Source organism: Pavona decussata, unplaced genomic scaffold (assembly GCF_977016875.1).
Source record: "Pavona decussata unplaced genomic scaffold, jaPavDecu1.1 SCAFFOLD_32, whole genome shotgun sequence".
In the NCBI taxonomy this organism is placed as follows: domain Eukaryota; kingdom Metazoa; phylum Cnidaria; class Anthozoa; order Scleractinia; family Agariciidae; genus Pavona; species Pavona decussata.
This window is the reverse complement of record NW_028145455.1, coordinates 1,827,045-1,846,053: the sequence shown is the minus strand read 5'-3', so window position 1 is coordinate 1,846,053 and position 19,009 is coordinate 1,827,045. Positions and strand designations below refer to the sequence as shown.

At 38.9% G+C, this 19,009-nt stretch overlaps 2 protein-coding genes across 2 annotated transcripts; one reads left to right on the top strand and one right to left on the bottom strand.

The window, feature by feature from the left end:
* Positions 1 to 1,054: 1,054 nt before the first annotated feature.
* Positions 1,055 to 2,370, bottom strand: LOC146484575 (galactosylceramide sulfotransferase-like). Its single transcript, XM_085104518.1, has one exon. It carries the CDS (start codon positions 2,248 to 2,250, stop codon positions 1,405 to 1,407), a length of 846 nt encoding a protein of 281 aa, XP_084960644.1. The 5' UTR covers positions 2,251 to 2,370; the 3' UTR covers positions 1,055 to 1,404.
* Positions 2,371 to 13,812: 11,442 nt separating this feature from the next.
* LOC146484574 (uncharacterized) lies at positions 13,813 to 17,498 on the top strand. The gene is made up of 3 exons (XM_085104516.1): positions 13,813 to 14,210; positions 14,674 to 15,126; positions 16,385 to 17,498. The coding sequence occupies exons 1-3, from the start codon at positions 13,955 to 13,957 to the stop codon at positions 16,708 to 16,710; spliced, it is 1,035 nt and encodes a 344-aa protein (XP_084960642.1). The 5' UTR covers positions 13,813 to 13,954; the 3' UTR covers positions 16,711 to 17,498.
* The last annotated feature ends 1,511 nt before the right edge of the window (positions 17,499 to 19,009 follow it).

The window sequence follows — 19,009 nt, the reverse complement described above, 5'->3', positions numbered from 1 at the left end:
ACGGACCGATTTGAGTCTGCAAGCCATTACGACCAAACACCCAATTCTCCCAACGAATGGATTTACAGCTAGACAAGCTATTATCATAGATCGTTAGAGCAAAGTAAGTGTACGCATTATTTACAGCTCACGTAAAGAGACATGGTAACCGATTTAAAAGCAAGTGAAAATTCAAGGCCAGCCGAACGGATAAGTTATTGCCTCAGAGAACATAAACCAGGGCTGAAAATTTACAAAATGAATAAGAAACCGAGCAGATTGGATTTCATGCTTCATATTCAACCAATTTAAAAATGTAATGAAAAGCCTACTGCTATATTTCAGGGACACCTTACGAGAATATTTAATTAAAATACTTGAAATCTCGTCTCCTTTGTTCCCACTAATTGTTTTGTGTCCTTTAATGTAATTTGTTTTCTTATAAAGGAAAAATTATAATGTATTGTACTTGTATTCATTGTACTAAATGTTTCTTTTTTATTGCTTTGAGTTGTACTGTAATGTACTTTATAAAGTTGTAATAATAGAAATATTAAAAAAAAAAAAAAATGAATCGTCAATTACCCTGATATTTCGGTATTTTACAGGACCGTCATCAGGCAAGTAATTAGGAAGGGTGCAAATGTAGACAAACCCACAAAGCGCAGCTAATTAAGGTATCAACATACGTGCCCGCTTTCAGCGCATTCTGTGACTTCCCTAAAAGTACTTAAAGTTAGACTGTTTGATGTCTCTGTCGAACGTTTCGAATTTTTAATTCACTGGTTTCGGTTTCCTTCAATATTTATTCCCAGCTTTCATAAATTATCCATAAGCAGAAATCATACGATGAGAAAGTTCAGTCATCGTCTCCTAGGATACGTGAAAGCCATGCAAAATATGCATAATTTAAGAGGAAAATAAATGAAAAAAAAAAAAAAAAAAGATGAAACGTAAACCACACCAGTCTAAGTACATAATAATTTATAATAATTTATTCGCTTATATTGCGCATTTTCCATGACAAGATGATCAAATGCGCATTACAATAATTACAGAAGCACAATTGTATATATATTACGTGTGACAGCAGTATTGAGATGACGAATCCTCTATATATTCTATCTCTACCTATCTACTATATTTACAATATAAGTCATGTGCGATATCTTTGCGTACGTCCGTTTTATTTATTAAAGTGATTCCATTCAATTGCATTGCGCATTCTTACTACGCATAATTTCTTGCGTCATTAGCACACAGAGAATATTCGTCGTAGGCACTGACAGCCACTCGGCAGTCGACACCATCGCTTGATGAAGACTGAACGCCGCGATCTGCCCGTCTATGCTACGCCTATAAGACAAACTATTAATTTTGATCTATCATTTCAAACCACCATCCGGCGTTAATCAAAAGATCCAATTAGTTTACAGCAATGCCCACAGCTTCTTGTTGTTTGGTCAACTTTTCGCGAAGATAATCCATATAAGGAATCTCGTTCATGATCATTTTGCTGCAAGTTTCACTCAGTTCTTTGGAGATGTTTGCTTTGACTTTGTAACCTTGAACCACCTTTCTACCGAATGGACGGGTCAGAAAACTTCCTTCTTGTAAACATGCTTTCTCCATAGATTGCTTTTCCTTTCGGAAGAGCGCGAGATCTTCAAAAAACTCCGCACCTTCCTGTTCTATCATTTTCCACAGCGTTTGATTAAAAACATTGTACAATAAGACATCTGCCGAATTCAATTTCCGAATCAAATTCTTTGTGTGACTTGTAATATTCTTTTTTTCTTTGTCTGTCCTTTCATTAAGTTTGAAATACAAAATGTCCTCCATTTTCCAACAAAAACGTCTTTTTAGCAGCACAAGGGACTCATCGAAGTATTCCATCAGCATTACAAGATCGAATTCTTGTTGAAGAAAATGGATGTAGTTTTCCACTGCAGTGAGATTCCCGTGATATACTGTTTGAAGTCCCAAATCGAATAACGCTGGGTTTTTGAGCAATTTAAAATACCGATCTTTACTTTTCTTCAAATATAATTCCGCATTTTGAAGAAAACTCTCCATTGGCGACGTATCGTTCGGTAATCTCTTGAAATGTCTACCCAAGCCACAATAGTTGAAAACGGATTCAAACTGTTCAGCTGGTTCCCGTAGCATTGTGATATAGCGGGTCGTTTCCTTTGGAAAAAGCCAGTGCATCGGAGCCTTGTTGTATCTGGCGTGATTGGAAAGAATATTTGGTGCTCTTCTTGTTGGCATCGCGGATTTAGGTAAAAACGGAATAGGCCAGTGAAAATCGTAGCCTTTAATAGGCAAAGCAAACAGCAAATCCCTGCTATCACCAAAGCGGTTTAAGATATTAGTCAATGTACTTGATCCTGTCTTATGGGTCTTGAGAAATAGAATATTATTCACTGGTCTGCATGTCGCCGACGTACCGGCATCGTGTGATAACTTCAAGACGCTATCGGTATTCTGGCACTTTGGGCTTCCTTCGCAATCACAAAGCTTTCCTGGTCTAAAAATGGATGAAACAAGGAAAGTACATTTATTTAGGAATGTTAAATACTTAGTTGGAAAATTAACCTTAATAGAGCCCACCGTCTAACTTTTGCTTACAATATTACTACCTGTTCCAACACAAAGATCACGAGAATAAAGCAAATGATCAACAAAGATGGAATGACCTGATCTTTTTTGTACAAATGCTCTTGTAAGAAAGTGTCTTATCATAAATTTTCATGATAGCTCGGGAGGAGGCGCGTACTAAAAAAATGAGCCCCTTTTGTCATATTTGACGGAAAAAAAGGAAAAGAAGATGAAGAGGCAGAGGCAGAAACGATCAGAAATACACTCAGAAAATGCATGCTTATTGAAGCCGGGGGACAGAGACAGTGAGGGTGCTTATTGCAAGATTTGGCGAGAGAAGGTTGAATACCTTCACGAGCCTAGCGGCCACTACTGGGGGGGGGGGGGGGGGTTATCCTGACGTAAACCCTAGATGGGATGTTAGCCGGTTGGCAACCGTTTAATACCACCATGCCCTCGATACAGAGTCCAATGCCCCTCCACAAAAATTGTGGAGAACGTGCTGAAAAGGAAAAAATCCGTGAAAAGAGATGCGGCTCTTATTAATGGACATCTTTCTTTTTGGTAGAGAATGAGTGTTTACCCAGCTCTCTTCGGATGTCAATTGTGATATACGTTCCGAGGTCTTCAGCGCTTCAGAGCTTTGATCGTAACGAGGACATAACAACTAAGCAAAGGATGGGGTTCGGAGAAACCTGACGAGTTGCGAGCTCGTCTGCTTTTAACATTTTTTTTACCTTTGCGTTTGCCGTTTGGTTGAGTAATTATTTCGTAGAGGCTTGCCATGCTTTTGTTCTACCTCTTTAACTCTGTGAGCTAGTCCCAATAAAAATCGTTCAAGAACACTCATAAAAATCATCCAAATAACTGAGATAACAAAGGCGTTGTAAGGAGCTGAGTTATAAAACAGACGTTATACAACAGACGATTGCAGGACATTGCCATCTTCATGTATAAGATTAAGCATGAATTAATGCCACAGAGACTTTGTAATCTTTTCCAATTGGACAGTGGTTCGTATTACTTAAGGAAGCGAGAATTTGTTCAACCTCGATTCTCTTCGGTGACATATGAAAAACACTCACTTCGTTACCTAGGGCCTAAACTGTGGAATGATCTCACTCCTAGAATAAGATATCAACCCTCTCTGAAGCAATTCAAAAGAGTCATACGTAATCAGGACCTTACTGCCCTAGCAGCAAATGTCAGTAACTGTCGAGGCTGCAACCTATGCCGAGAATGACTAGGGTTTACATGAATTTTTGCGATTGATGTATGAAATTTTATTTATATGGTTTACGATGTAAATTTTAATTCATTTTTTAGAATTTTCTAGAATTTAGTTAGGTGTCCACTATTAGTAGAGGGGACTTCTCCCCTCAGCTACATTTCTTGACACGTTTATAAAATCTTCAAGCGCCTCTATTGTCAAAGTAGCCTCCCACACGGTCGTTTTTAGGGGACTCGTATTTCCTCCTGGAGAAGGTTTGACGAGAAAAGTGTTCAAAGTAAAGAGACATTTCCGAAAACACGCATTTGATCTTGATTTCAAAGTCTGTAAATTGCGACGATTAGATGCCTATAAACTTAGTAATAATAAAACCTTCCAACCACTCTGTACCAACTCCTACCACGCGACAATTTTGGCGGGAAAATGGGCAAGCCGATTTCCGGTTGAAAATCATGCGTGGGCGGACAGATACTCTCGGTTATCTAAGAGAAATTAATTTCAAAACTAACCCGTAAAATAATTAAACAGACAAAAATAACAAACAAGCAAACACGGGAAAAAAATCCGAGACAGAAATACGGAGCGAAAAGGAAAGAAAGACGCTCTTGCTCCTACCCAGCGTTTAACTGACAACCAGGTTTGATTATAGGGTATGTTGCGAAAATAAAACCATTCTTTACTGCGCGATCATATAATTTATGAAGAAAGAAGTAATGTACACCTGGGGTTATATTCTGTATATTTTCCAATTTCGCCTGATCTTCTTCAGAGAATAAACTAACGTTTTCTATTGTAATCTTTGGTGTTTTTTAAATTGTAACGTTTTCCTGTAAAGTTTGTGTTTTTTCTGAAGAAGTCAGGCCGTGGCTTGGCAACATACCGTTAAGTTTCGATAGTAACGACCTCCCGAAAGTAAGGTCAAAACTTTGTGGCTTCTTATAGATCCCGAAAAAAGCGAGCCCCAGAAAGTAGCGATTTCCCCAAAAAGTAGCGAGACTAAGGTTTTTTAAAATTACGTTATACCCATACTGAATACCTTTATTGTTTTCCAATCCATAGTCAAATTTTTAATGTACAATACTAATATCTTTCTTATGCATTGACACTGATTGATCACGATAAGGGACAGTTCACAACAAGGGAAAGCCTTAAGCCATCATTCGTCCTTGACATCAGTTCACAGCTGATGGCGTAATGTGAAAACTAAACTGTTTTAATTTCGTATTAACAACATCCGGAACGTTTCTTCAAATTAATATTGAAAACTCTATATAGAGTGTGTGCACGGCGGCCATGTTGGAGGACTAAAACAATAAAAGATATTTGCATAAAAATAGAATATATTTTTCCAAAGGAAAATCATTGTATTGTTTCGGTCCTCCAACATGGCCGTCGTGCACACACTCTATACTGCAGCATAAAACGCATTGATGTGTTATGGACTAAAAGCACTGAGTCTGAGTCAGAGAAGAATTCGATTTCCTCTACATCGGCTGATTCATTCATGCGGTAGTCCGGTAGACCATCGATGTTTATTTCATTGTCCCTGCTACCAGAAATGGGCAGTGCAATACCACATTTCACAATTGAACGGATACCTGTGTCTTTCAGCCGACGCAACATCTCTTGCCATGCCGTGCACACCCATTTCGTGAAAAGCACACGCTAATCACCAGCGCTTACTTTTCCACTCATAAATAGCTCTGGATTTGCGAACAAGTGTTTCGTAGTGAGTCTGTCAACACTGATGATTATTTATCTTTTCTCAATGTTGTCTGGCACTCTTCAGTAGGATGGTCTTTATTCTGTCTGTTGTTTGAGCTCTGTGTGGATTATATTGTTTTTCATTTTGGAAAGAAAGAGCGAGCGCTAGCTTTGCTTCATGGTTTTTGTTCCCCGAAAATAACGGCCCCCCGAAAGTAACGACTCCCCGAAACCTACGATCGGAACTTTACGGTATTGGACAAAAATAGACGGTATTTTTTGATATTAATAACCCCAGCTGTACAATCAGCCTTCTCTCTGGAAAAAACAGAAAGTTATCTTTAGGAGAGGAGCAGCGTTTCGTTCAACAAATTAGTAGCAGGATGAAATGAGAATATGCTAAGGTCAAAAACCGTACTCATGTGGACAGGCCACGCAGTTTCATCGGCTAGTCAGGAACTAGTATAAACTCTCGCACTTACTGATCTCTCTGCCAACCTTGAAATGTTCTCTCCAGCCAGAGAAAAGGAACAAGAACACCGGTGGGCCCGGCTATCAAAATAAAAATATAAAACAAAACCACTCTTTTGCCACGGACCGATACGAGTTTGCAGGCCATTTCAAACATGTCAAACAAAACAGACAAATCTTGTATTTTATGTACGTGGGTTTCATAACAAGACAACTTATTTCCATATATCATAACAGCAAGGCGTTGCTACCCAGTACTAAAAGAAACGTTCATAAGCCATTGACAGACAGTTGTTAATATAACGGGAACGTTCATTCATAATTACGGAGGATACATGAATACGTAAAAAATACGCCAAATTCAAGAAGTATATATAAATTATTTGCTGAGCGTGAAACAAGAAGTGAAAAAATTGGATATGATTAATGATGAACAAGATGAAATCCCGCACACTAGATATTGTGTTAGCTCTTATTTTATCCAAATACGGAGAATGATTGATTTCTTTTCGTATCGGTATAATATTCGGTACATGTAAATTACATTTAATTAGGCAACTTGGTAAAAAGAAACGTGGCAACCGCTTCCAAATAATTTTTGAAATTCGAAGCCAGTTTAACATTTGCCCAACATCAATCCGTTCAACTTCTGTTGAAAAAATGTTGGTAAAATGTTGAAACCGTTTAAACGGGCCTTTAAATTTTGAAGCTTTCAATACCTTTTACACTTTCAACAATGTTGAACGACCTGTTCAAACGCCCCCAGGGTGAACTGAGTTCGGCAGGACGAATACATTTTATTTCTTTATTTATTTTTCTCAGCTTAAATTTTCTCGAAAGGTGTTCCTGCCCAGATTAGCGTTCACTGCAATTCACTGGTGAGTATTTCGGTCAGCAGGAAGCAGAATGATAAGTGGATAAGTTAAGAACAATCATTGTTCAGTGGCCACGTAATTACTAAGAAGTTATCAAATCCCGTACTTACTGAATTTCCCAACAAAATGATTTTTCGACCCCAAATAAAAGACAATTTTCCAAACAAATGGATTTTGAACTTCATTTACGGACGTTTCATACAACTGATAGCTTATTTCCATATATCATTAGAGCAAGGCGTTATTATCAACTACGAAAAGAAACGTGCATAAGCCTTTGATAGACAGTTGCCATATGATGACAATTTTCATGATAATAATAATAATAATGATAATAATAATAATAATAATAAGAAGAAGAAGAAGAAGAAGAAGAAGAAGAAGAAGAAGAAGAAGAAGAAGAAGAAGAAGAAGAAGAAGAAGAAGAAGAAGAAGAGAAAAACATTTTGGCAGGGAGCCCACATCACATCAGCGCTTTTTTAGTAACACATCACATGAGTGCCATTTAAAAATACAATGTCTAAAAGAGTACAAAGAAGCAACATTCTTAATATCGTCTCGTAAACAATTACACTCCTTTATAGCATGACATAGAAAGCTATTCAGGCCCCATGAGTGGCGAGATTGAGGAACCCGAATGTCGGCGTTTCTAAATCGCGTGTCATAAGAATGGACGTCTCTAGATATATAAAATTAAAATTGCAGTTGATTCATTACGGCACGGAAGATACATGCATACATTAAAAATACGCCAATTCAAAAAGGACGTAAATTATTTGCTGAGCGTGAAAACAAGACGTTGTGTTAGCTTTTTTTTTAAATCCAGATACGGCCGAGAGGGTTTGATTTTTTTTCGTATCGACGTAACTATATTTAATCAGACAACTTGGTAAAAGAAACATGGCAACCGTTTTTAAAACAGTTTGTAATTTATTTAAAACATACGTGCTGGCTTCCAGCGCTTTCTGAGATTACCTCTGAATCCGTAAGGTTGAAACTTGAATCATTGGTGACACGGTAACGTATTACAATTTGATTCACTGGTTTTGGTTTTCTTCTTCTTAAAATCATCCACAGACAGCAATAATAATATGATGACAAACTTCGGTGAACATCACGTAGGATACATGCATGCATAAATACAAAATACGTCAAATTCAAGACGTATATAAATAATATATGTGCCGAGTGTGAAACAAGAAGTAAAACAGAATGCATAATTAATGTATGTGGTAAAATAATTTCACCGTCGCTGGCCTTATATAGCTGGCTAGATACTTGTCAATGAAAGGTTCTTCATCCTGAATTCATGTCCGTTTCGGTTATAGCAGTTCTTGGTAGTGATCAGCTATTCGTCCATATGGTTAGCGCTTAACCCTGTCTATACCTGACTTTTTGTTTTCTTTTTGTCTTCCGGGGCCGGGGAAGGGGGAATGCGGATTCCGTCCCCTCCCCACGAATCGTGGAGTATTTTGTCACACGAAGCACTTGATTTTCGTCTTCGCTATCCTTTTTCGAGATCAAATATGATCGTTTTGACGACTAGAGCTCCCATGCTTCCAGAACATTGAGCACATTTAGAAACCGCTATCAATTTGTTTTATAAACCCCTAAGGCCATCCCAATAAAATGTTTCGTTTCCCATCGCCCGACCGACCCATTTTTTTCTAAAAGTGAAAAAAAAAAATAGTAATAATAAAAAAAAAATCCAGATTCACTAGTCAAAGAAGCAAATACTTTAATTTACAAGCACACGATCTTGTTTATTAACAACAATTTGCTTGATGTGATGTCCTTGTCTTTAATTAACGTCGATACAACGAACAACGAATGAAAAGACCACGTTTTCGAGTTGACTTTGTAACCAGGCTTTCTTACTTAGCAACCCGGCCTTCTCTGGAACCCAGACTCCTTCAAGTGTTTGTTCGTTCGTTCGTTCGTTTTTTTTTTTTTGCCCGACCGACCCACCCACCATCACAAGAGACGGGGCGATGGGAAACATTTTATTGGGATGGCCTAATATCAAAGAACAAAATTTCTTTTCTTGTCCCTATTTTTGTTTTCTTATAAAAGTACTGTGCAGATGTTACCTTGGGTGATCATATCCTTAATTCGCATGACATCAAGGGTTAAATAAGCATTGCTATTACAAGGAGAAATTTGATGCTGATCACTGTTAAGGCAGTAAAGGGTTAAGTAACGGGTTAAGGTATAATTTGCAATATTTACAGACTGCTGCCTGCTGTATCTGCGGGTCCGCGTTAAGAGGAAACGAACCAACCCGGCGAAAATCTAATCTAAGAGCCTGGTGAAAGGAAAATAAAACGGCGATTGACAGAAACTTAAATACGATATTAAATGTTTCTTTTCTTCTCTTTTCATTCAAAGCGATTATTAAGGGAGGAGAGGGGAGGGAGAATTACCGTTGGATCTCACCTGCTAGTGACCCATACTCCCTCAAAAGGAGTCTTAGGGTGCTTTACTGTCATTTGCCAGAACTGGTCGGCCAGACTGATCGGTCCATAACTGGGGGGTACCAATTTGAAGGACTGATTCTTCAGTTCTTACAAATGGAAATTGCCCCGTAGAATTAGCGGAAAGAGTAGCATATTGAATTCAGTTTCCCAACAGAAAGTTTAAGATCGCCATTCTGCAGTTAATGATATTTTTGCGTCCACCTTAGAAAAATATCTGCTTGTATTTATGAACTCAAATTGATCAAAGCGGTTGAAATCGCGTCCAAACCTCTCTTTTGGTTCATTTAATTGAATGGATCTTAAAATGTTTATTTGGGTTTTCGTTTTCATTTTGGACTAAAAATCATTCTTGTTAAGAGCTAATCAAACTCGTCTTTCAAACAGTTCTCGAAAAACACACTGCGATGGGCATGGGCCGGCCTGCAAAAGATCATTCCTGCCCTCAAAGACTCCTTTAGAATGGCAGTGAAATTGTTTACGCATCTGGAACAAATTTCATGTTTAATAGTTTGCACGTCGTCGTTTTTGAATTTTCCTTTTTTCGTATATATCGGGTTCCTTGGCATCCATTTCATGGCGTTACAAACAAATAAACGATCCTAAACCTAGAACAGACCCGGAACATTTTCTTTCTAAAAACCATAACGCTTCTGACATGCTACTTATTTCTTTCGAGCTTGCTTGCCACTAGGTATAAATAAGAGAGATCAGTGAGACATTAACATTTTCCCGTCTTTCCTCCTGCAATGTTATGTTGCATTCCTAACGTTCTTGTTATTTTCGCTTTCTATGTTTATTTATTATTATTATTATTATTATTTTAATTTTTTAAGTGTAGTAAAATTAAACCAATTTTTCAAATCTTGACCAAGGGCGAATTGCAAAGGAAAATGTGTTCTTAAATACAAGTGTCAACAAATAAGTCACAAAGGTGTCATGAAACCATTAAAATTGTAGCCTTGACGATTCATGCTATATTTGCTTCCTTTTATATTACTGAAGATTGATATAATCATATATTAAGGACGGTGCCTACTTTTGTTACTGCGCATTCTGCGCATCTCGAGATACTCAAGTTTCCTATGGGTGGTGCCTACTGATACAGGAATATTTTTGCACGGTTAAAACTATGCAGAGAATGCAGAACTTAGCAAGTGCTCTTGGTATCCAAAAATAAAATTGGGGGTAACTATGCTTTTTTCAGAGATAAAAGAACTTCAATTTTGAACAAAACGCCATACATTTCTATGTATTTTTGCTTTTTTTTTTTTTTAGAATAATTGTTACTCAATTATCTCTAAAAAAATGCGTGGTTACCCCCTATTTTCTTTTTGGATTTCAATGGCCCTTGCTAAGATCTGCTTTCCCGGCATAGCTATAAACCAAACAAAAATACTTCTTTCTTAGTAAGCACCGTCTTTAATTAATATGACTTTTCGCTGTTTGTTAGCATGCGTGAGCAGACGGCTTTACAGGGTTGAAACACAAGCCGGAAAAGCGGTTGCTCTAGCAGGCTACCTGTACGTTTACGGTGTAGTTGTCTCTTCCTCGACGACGTATTACTACATATAAAATCATTCTATTAAGTAAATCTCAACTGCTTTCCGCCTGGTTTCTTCACAAGCAAGGAGTCTTGCGCTTGATTTGTACAAAGCTTAATTAAAAGCATCGTATGCTCGCTATTACTTTCATGGAGTGCAATGTTACTGCTTCCCCGGGTTGTGTGTATCATTTTATTCCTTTCATTGGAAACCATGAAGCTTGTATGGATCTGTCACTATTCAAATTAAAATTATTGCCAGAGCAGTTGCTTGCTGCATTGCTATCTCCTCAGTGAGCTCTTCGAAAAAAGCTATAAAAAGCAACTGACCAATGATCCATGCAATATTTTGGTTCAGATACCGGTCTTGCATCTTGCGTTAGCTTCAAACAGTTCTTTTTGGAACTCTACCATGGCACAACAGGCAATTTCCTACCAGGAGATGGTTGCCATTTTCAGCAATATGGCGGACAGCATTCTCAGCATTGCTCCTGCAATACCACCAATCAAGTCACCCAAACGACTTCGTGACCTTGACAGTCCAGACTCCGTACAATTCATTCCAGACTCACAACCAGCCGAAAAAGCCGAAAACAAATCAGACTGAGGGCGCCAAAACCATCCGGAATCGACTCCTCACGATGGAAACCAGACGAGCCGAGTGCAAACGGTCTTTACAAGTAAGTCCTGAGGGAACACGCTAAGAACTCTACGTGCCCCTACGGTTTACAGTACAGACCGAAACCTCATATACGATTCGACAGGGAATTCCAGACCGCCTTGGACCAGATCAGTCATTGGAAATCGTGGTTATTGTTCGAACATACAGATCGATACATTCTCCCGTCCGTATCCGCGTCTTACAGAATCCCGTTTCATTCCCATAGCTTTTTAAAATACTCCCGGAGTCACGGGCGTGGAAAGAATCAAATTTCCGAGAATTACACTTTGATTTCCAAGAATCTCGAGGTAGAAAAAACAACTATGCTTGGTTGAGTGCGGCCAGTCAATGCACAACCAGTGGATGCAGCTCGAGCTTTATATTAATAAGGTAGAACTGATGGGGTATATAAAAAGCTTCACAGTGGACGTTTGAGTCCAAGAACTGTGCAAGAATGAAAACAATCAGCTAAATTTTCAAAAATTGTGAACAGCTTTCCAAGAATCGGAACGTACTTTGAACAGCAACGCTTGACCGAGCAACTCGGGCATGAAAAGAAATTAAATTTCCGAGAATAGATCTTATCACGGTTTTCGACGCCATTTTGACGAGTAGGCAAACAGGCTTGAAATAACATATATTTGTCTGTAAAGCGAACCAGCCGTGAACTGCTACTAAAAATAGTTCGCGGGAAAAAAATACAGGGAAACTGGCACAGTTACATCCCTCCAATTTTGTTTCTTGAAATCCTTTTCCTAATGCCAAAAGTTTCCAATTCATGAATTTTTCACAAGCAATGTTTTATAAAAATTATTTGACATCAGATTTCCATACAAACATTGTTATTTCAAGCCTGTTTGCCTACTCGTCAAAATGGCGTCGAAAACCGTGATAAGGCCCATTGCACTACGCCTGATTGGGTAGCAGATATTTACGTTCACATCTACACCTTATACAGCTCGATCTTAATAAGGTATTTATTGATTGACGCGGTTGCTATGAAAAGTTCCACAGTTGAGGGTTCATCCCAAAAGAGCATTAGTACTACCGACTTGAAAAGAATCAAATGTATGTGAATAACAATTAGCTTTCCAAGAATCTAGAGAAAGGGAAACCAGTTGTGCTTGAGTGGCTAAGCAATGTGTCAAGCTCACAACCACCTGATGTAGCCGGAGCGTTTTAGTGGAAGGTATTCATTCGGGATGGAGTCTATGAAAAGCTTCAAAACCCGAAGAGCAATGAAAACAATGGTAAATTTCCAAGAATGTTGCACAGCCTTCCAAGACCTATAGTGTGAACAGCAACGCTAGAATGACTTATGCCAATTAGCCAGATAAACAGGCACTTTCCATACAAATCGAACGTTGTAGGGTATATTGTAGTCTCCCTCGCAGCCGTTGGTGACGACGCTGAAAACGGCTGCGAGGGAGACTAGGTATATTATTGATGAGAACAGTAAAACAACTCTGCAAACCGATAATTACGGCGAGGAAACGGCACAGAGACAAGAAGTAAAAAAATAACCTAAGCCCAAAATTTCGGTTGGAAACGAAAACCTTTCCCTCCAACGAAGGTTCGGGTGTTTCGAATCGAAATATCGGACATGTACGTCTATTTTTAGTTTGTTTTGTTGTTCCCTCTGTCTTTTCTTCGAGCTCAAGGATCAGTTTGCAACGCTTATTTTCAAACATTTGTTCAAGATTTTATCCTGATCCAGATCTGACAAACTGTCACCCGTTCATTCTCCCTTATCAGGCGGTAATTTAGAATTGTGACGTAGTTCCGGTAAAGCAAACCAGTTGACACTTCTGGAAAGAGCACCTTAAATTAGTCAAAGAGCGCGGCTTGTCTTTTGAAATTTTATACACCTGAAAATTTTATACACCTTCGTATGGAAACTTGATACAACACCGTCTGCAAAGTAAAAAGGTCTGAATTTACGGAATTATATCTTCGCTATTTTAAACTGAGGCAAGACTCTCTTTGCTAAATTTAAGCTGCTCTTTCCAGCGGCTTCAATGTTTTTTTTTTTTCATTATCTCGCCTACATCAAAATTTAAATTATCGTGATAAAAGGTCTTTAATTTTAGTTTCACGTTCATGGTTTTTTTTACTTTTTCATTGATGGGCGCCATGAGATTGACCCCAAAGGACGATATATAATCAAATCAAAATGTAAATTTCCGAGAATTCTACATGACCTTCCAAGAATCGAGAGGCTCCAAATCAACTAGTCGCTTAAGTGGTCAAGCCAATAAGCTTACAGTAGATAAGGGATTTCAACCAATGGAACGTCGGTTCTCTAGCTTGTGATGCAATAATCTACGAGGTCTTTTTTTTGCGTTCTACTCAGTGTCCCTCGAAAGTAAATGCGCGTCGGAATTATACTGAAACGTGTCTTTACCCCGAGTGAACATGGCAGCATCTTCTCGAAACGAAAAGGAAGAAGAAATCTCTTCTCAAAGCGAGGAAGCGCTCGAGGAAGTGAACAGCCACATCAAAGAAGTGTTCGACATTTTAAAGCGCGAGGCTTTGAAAGTTCGCAAGGAAATGGAAGCTTTTGATACGATGGCAAAGAAGCTCAAGCACGTTCATTTCTCTAAAACGCTGAAGCTCAACGTTGGGGGCCAGTTGTTTTCCACTAGCTTGGCGACTATGAAGAAAGATCCAGGTAGTTGTTATTCCCTCTTCATGCTAAGAATCAGGGACACACACTGAAACGAGAACTTTGAAACAGTTGTTGTCTCCAGTGTTCCCAAATCGTTGTGTGCCCCTTAGAACACATATTTGTGTAAGCTAATTGAGACTGATCTGTTCTCAACTGAAAATTTAAGTTGCAGAAAGTTTTAGGAAACGGTATTTATTTCCAGAATTTTCTTGCTGTTGTTGGTCGAATACGAAAATACTAGCTGAATTTTAAATTCACATTTTAAGCGACACATTTGCTCCTTCGGAAACGATCTGAATATTTCATTTACGATCAAACCCAAGACCAAAACCGTTGCATTGGGTGTCCCTGAAAGAATGGCCAGGCGGCATACTGTGGCTTGACACACTCGGGTGAGTACAAGATTACGATAACTGAATAACAATGTATTTAATTTCCTTATCGACATATGTTGTTCTTTTACCAGGTTCAATGTTACACGCCATGTTTTCAGGAAGATTCGACACAAAGCCTGCTGAAGATGGATCTTACTTCATTGATCGCGATGGAACACACTTCCGGTATATCCTGAATTACCTGCGCACGGGACAGCTTGTTGTTCCAGAAGACAAGATCGTTCGCAGCGAGTTGCTGACTGAAGCTGAGTTCTATCAAGTCCAAGGAATCATCGATGAGATGAAGGCATGTCCTTTTGAAGGTTCCACTATTCTGTCCACAGAGCAGCGCCAAACCCTGACCGATTGGTTGAAAGGCACACTGACAAGAGCTAGCCATAATTATGCTCTGATATATCGTGCGTCTCGTAATGGCTGGGCTGCCACCAACTTTCACTCCTGTTGCGACCGCAAAGGACCGACTGTGACAGTTGTTAAGAGTGGAAATAACATATTTGGCGGCTATACAGAGCAACACTGGGAATGTAAGTTGACTTTAAAGAACTTTAAGAATAAGAAACCCCAGAAAAAAGCGTAAATCAAAACTTGTAATTATTTTTTTTATATTTACCCTATTAAAAAAGTAGCCGCCTTTCATGTTCGTTATTCAGGATAATTTTTAAACAGAAAATAATCAAGGTGAGGCGAAGGCCGATTTTCACCCGGCTCTTGAGCAACTTTTGATGGGGAGTGAGACTGGATCGAGAGCACCCCAAAAACTAAATTGAAAAATTGGAATAAAACATGGCGGCTAGGTTTGAGTGGTCTTACTTTAAAAAGCGAACTAAGTTTTGAAAGACAAGAAAATTGTTCCACGAAAAGACGGCGAACCTTTTAGAGGTAAAGGGACCCTTGGGATTTTCTACTGGAAAAGAAAAAATAAACTGAATGATGTCATTCATAATTATGTAATCCTTTATTTAGATGGAGAGCCAATAAATAAGCACGGGGCGGTTATTTAAGGACGGTTCCTCTTAGAACAAACGTATTTTTTTTAATTTTATTCTTTTTTATTCAAAAAAGTTTATTAAAATATCCAACCAAGAAAAACAAGGAAGTAGACTGGCCCGCAAATAGCGAGTGTTAGTCTAGGTCGGCCACTATATGTGGCCGTACTTTCCGTACCGTACTTTCTGCACAGTTTATGAAAATGCAGGAAGCATTGATTTTAACAAGGGATGTTGGAATCCAAAGAGAAAATTGGGGGTAACCACGTCTTTTTCAGAGATAATTACGCAACAACAATTCGCCCTTCTTCCGGCATCAGCGCCCCTCAATGTTAACGTACAATCATAGGCAATTGAAAAAATGCATTTTTGTATTTTCTTCTTCGAGGAAACTTCACAAGTACTCAACCTTCCATTAGAAATTGTATCTACATTCCTTAACAGCAAGCGCTTAATCTAGCCGCCGTGACTGAGCTTTGGTTACCAAGACGACTGACAAAGGACCACTTGATCACTGGCCACTAGAAATGCATTTTTCTGTTGCCCATGCTTCAATAGAAAACTGTATCCTGACTTTGAAATCACGTGCGCAAGCTGTTAATCGTTACCGTACTTTTCTGTTTTAAATTTTCATATTGTCTTGCGCTAAAATGTTTGTGTACTAGTTCAGAGCGCTACTTTGCCAGAACATTCGATCATTTTTGTTTTAGTCTGTTTGTTGTCTTAACCTGCCATGCCCAGACATTATTGCGTTCCGTTAAGTAAATCATTCGCTTTTATTTTCTTTTTCCATCAGGTACTGGAACTTCCAAGAGGGATCCAAATTCCTTCCTGTTCAGCCTAGTAAACCCAAACGGTTTAAAACCTACAAAGCTCACCTTGATTCCAGGGAAAGAGGAATCCGCCATTTATTGTAATGGTAGCTATGGTCCCGTATTTGGAAGCAATTCCAGTGGGTACTATGATCTTTTGATCGGCAACACTCCTAATCAGTCGAGTGGTTGTGTTTCAAACCTTAAAAATTCTTATCGGTGTCCAGAGGGTCAGAATATTTCGACCTTTTTGGCTGGAAATTATGCATTTGCTGTAAGCGAAATAGAAGTTTTTGTTTTTGAAAAGTAAGGAGGCACAAACAAAGATCCCTTTCATTTAAGTTTTTTTTCCCAGAGAGAGCTGCACTTAGTTTGAAGATCGAATCTTTGTAATAGGTTCTTAACGACTTAATAATAATAATCTAAATTGTGCTCCAAAAGATTTTTCCATGACTGATACTTTTCTGCCTATACGCACTGTAAGCCGGGCGCAACAAACTGAATGGAATAACATAAGCTAACCCTCCCACTCCCAAGAGTGCCATATGGCGCAAGAAGACATAACTTGCTCATTATTGGGTCAATACGTGTCAAATTAATTTGGACACCAAACAGATCCTGGCGGAATCTGTACATTGAAAGCAAAATATATTACCCCCTTCTATATCATACATGGTCAACGACACCCCCCTCCATTTTTGAAACTTTTTCTTGTTACACTTTAATACCAAGTCAACCGTTTTGACAAGAAAATATGTACTGGGATCTGCAAATTAAGCTATGGTTTACGGGTATACCCAATAAACACGAGAAATGACATATTTTTAAGGTTTTTTCCTTTTTTTGTTGTTGTTGTTGTTTTGGACACTTTTCAATCTAATCTGTTATTTCGTTTGTCTTTGCTAGAATAATATTTGCAATGTCCCAGAAAAAACCTTTCCATTGGTATATTACATTTGATATATGGGTTCACAGTTGCCGTTTTCCAAAAATATGGCATTTCCCCATGAGAGTGAAAGGGTTAAGACTGAATTAGATAGAAATGAAACTGATGAATAAGTGTTGCGCTAACAATAAATATGTATAGCTGTTACTGCGTCAACCATGAAATATGCTGAATAACGTATCGAAACACACCCGGAAATATTACGATTCTCAACTCTTTCACTCCTACCCTTTCTTCTTAGATAACAACTAACGTAAGCGCTGTCAAGCCAATTGTTTTTGGACCAATTAGAAGCGAGTACACAACACCGGCGGGATACGGCGGGCAAGTCGTATAACTTGCTGGCATAAAAATAAAACTGACCGGCCAGTGTTTCGGTCACGTTTCAGAAAGAAACAGAAAGGCTGTCCATGTAAAACACATGGGGATTTTTGCAGCGCCGCTTCGTGAATGTCCCATGCATGACATTCAAGAAATGCCAGAACTTATGCGAACGTACACGGTTCAATTTTAGCACAATGTCGATATCTCGTGGCATCGACCTTTTTTTATTACGCGCGGTTCGAAAAGCCGAGAAGCTCCCTCAAACTAACGTTCTTAAATCCAGTATTTCATCAGCATTCAGTGATAAACTTACTATAGCGTGTCGCTCGATAGCCTGATTTTATAAGACCAGCGAGAAGGCGAAGAACGGGAAATCCGCAAGCTTCGAGAAGCGATGCGACCGTTTAGTAACAACAACACTAAGCGTCCTTCCGAGATGCTGGAATGCATTTGAGTAAACTCTGCCATGGTGGCAAATCAAAACTGCGTTTGCCATTCGCAATGACCATAATTTTATAGATAAATGAATACCTTACAATAGATTTTGTAGTTTGCCGCAGATCTTTTGGATTTTTTTCTACTGCCCGCTATTCGAGCCCGCTAATAGACGACTACAACTAACTCGCACATTTGATCTCATATTTATTCACTTCGCGTCTCAGTGTAGTACAATTTTTTCCATCCAAAGCAAAACACTGATGTTTGATGTTGTTTGTCCGTCGAATTCTCCGTTTTGGACAGTTGACTTCCATATGAACAAACAGTACGATTGAAATATTAGAAAATCCTCGCGAGTTCATCCAAAGCCAGTTGGTGACCTTTGCCATTTCCAGCGAAAGCAGATGTGCCGCGAAATCGTTGTCTATTTTAAACAGACTTATCTCTTAACCAATTCTCCACGTTTGGCGGACGTATCTTGTTAACCACACAGGATTTCTACATCCACTCCACTCTGTCCGCTTTAACTTCTGTGCTTCCAGAGAGTCCACAGAACGTCCCGTCGCCGGTCGGCCGCGACGTCTCCTTGCCGATCCATCGACAAAAATGTCGTTTTCGGATGCTAAAACACTTTTAACCTTACAAAAATCGAACTTATTTTTACAACAGCAAACAAAGATTATAAAAAGTGAAGAACGAAGAGCGGATGATCCAATTTCGGGCACGATTTCAACAGATTGTTCCACCACAAGCTGGCATCGAATTTAGTGTCGACCCGTTCAATTTATTTTTGAGCCGGTCTGCTCGCGCATGCGCTTGACCGTGAAACTCGGCCTTTAAGAACGAGGCCGTGATAATGGATGAAAATTTTCCGCTGGTTTTTGTTTCGTTCCTGATGTCC

Bases quoted from the DNA above. Each gene is read 5' to 3' on its own strand.
- LOC146484575 (XM_085104518.1), bottom strand. From the start codon at position 2,250: ATGCCAACAAGAAGAGCACCAAATATTCTTTCCAATCACGCCAGATAC.
- LOC146484574 (XM_085104516.1), top strand. From the start codon at position 13,955: ATGGCAGCATCTTCTCGAAACGAAAAGGAAGAAGAAATCTCTTCTCAA. The intron at 14,211-14,673 runs GTAGTTGTTATT...TTCTTTTACCAG, and splicing joins GACTATGAAGAAAGATCCAG to GTTCAATGTTACACGCCATG. The intron at 15,127-16,384 runs GTAAGTTGACTT...TTTTTCCATCAG, and splicing joins TACAGAGCAACACTGGGAAT to GTACTGGAACTTCCAAGAGG.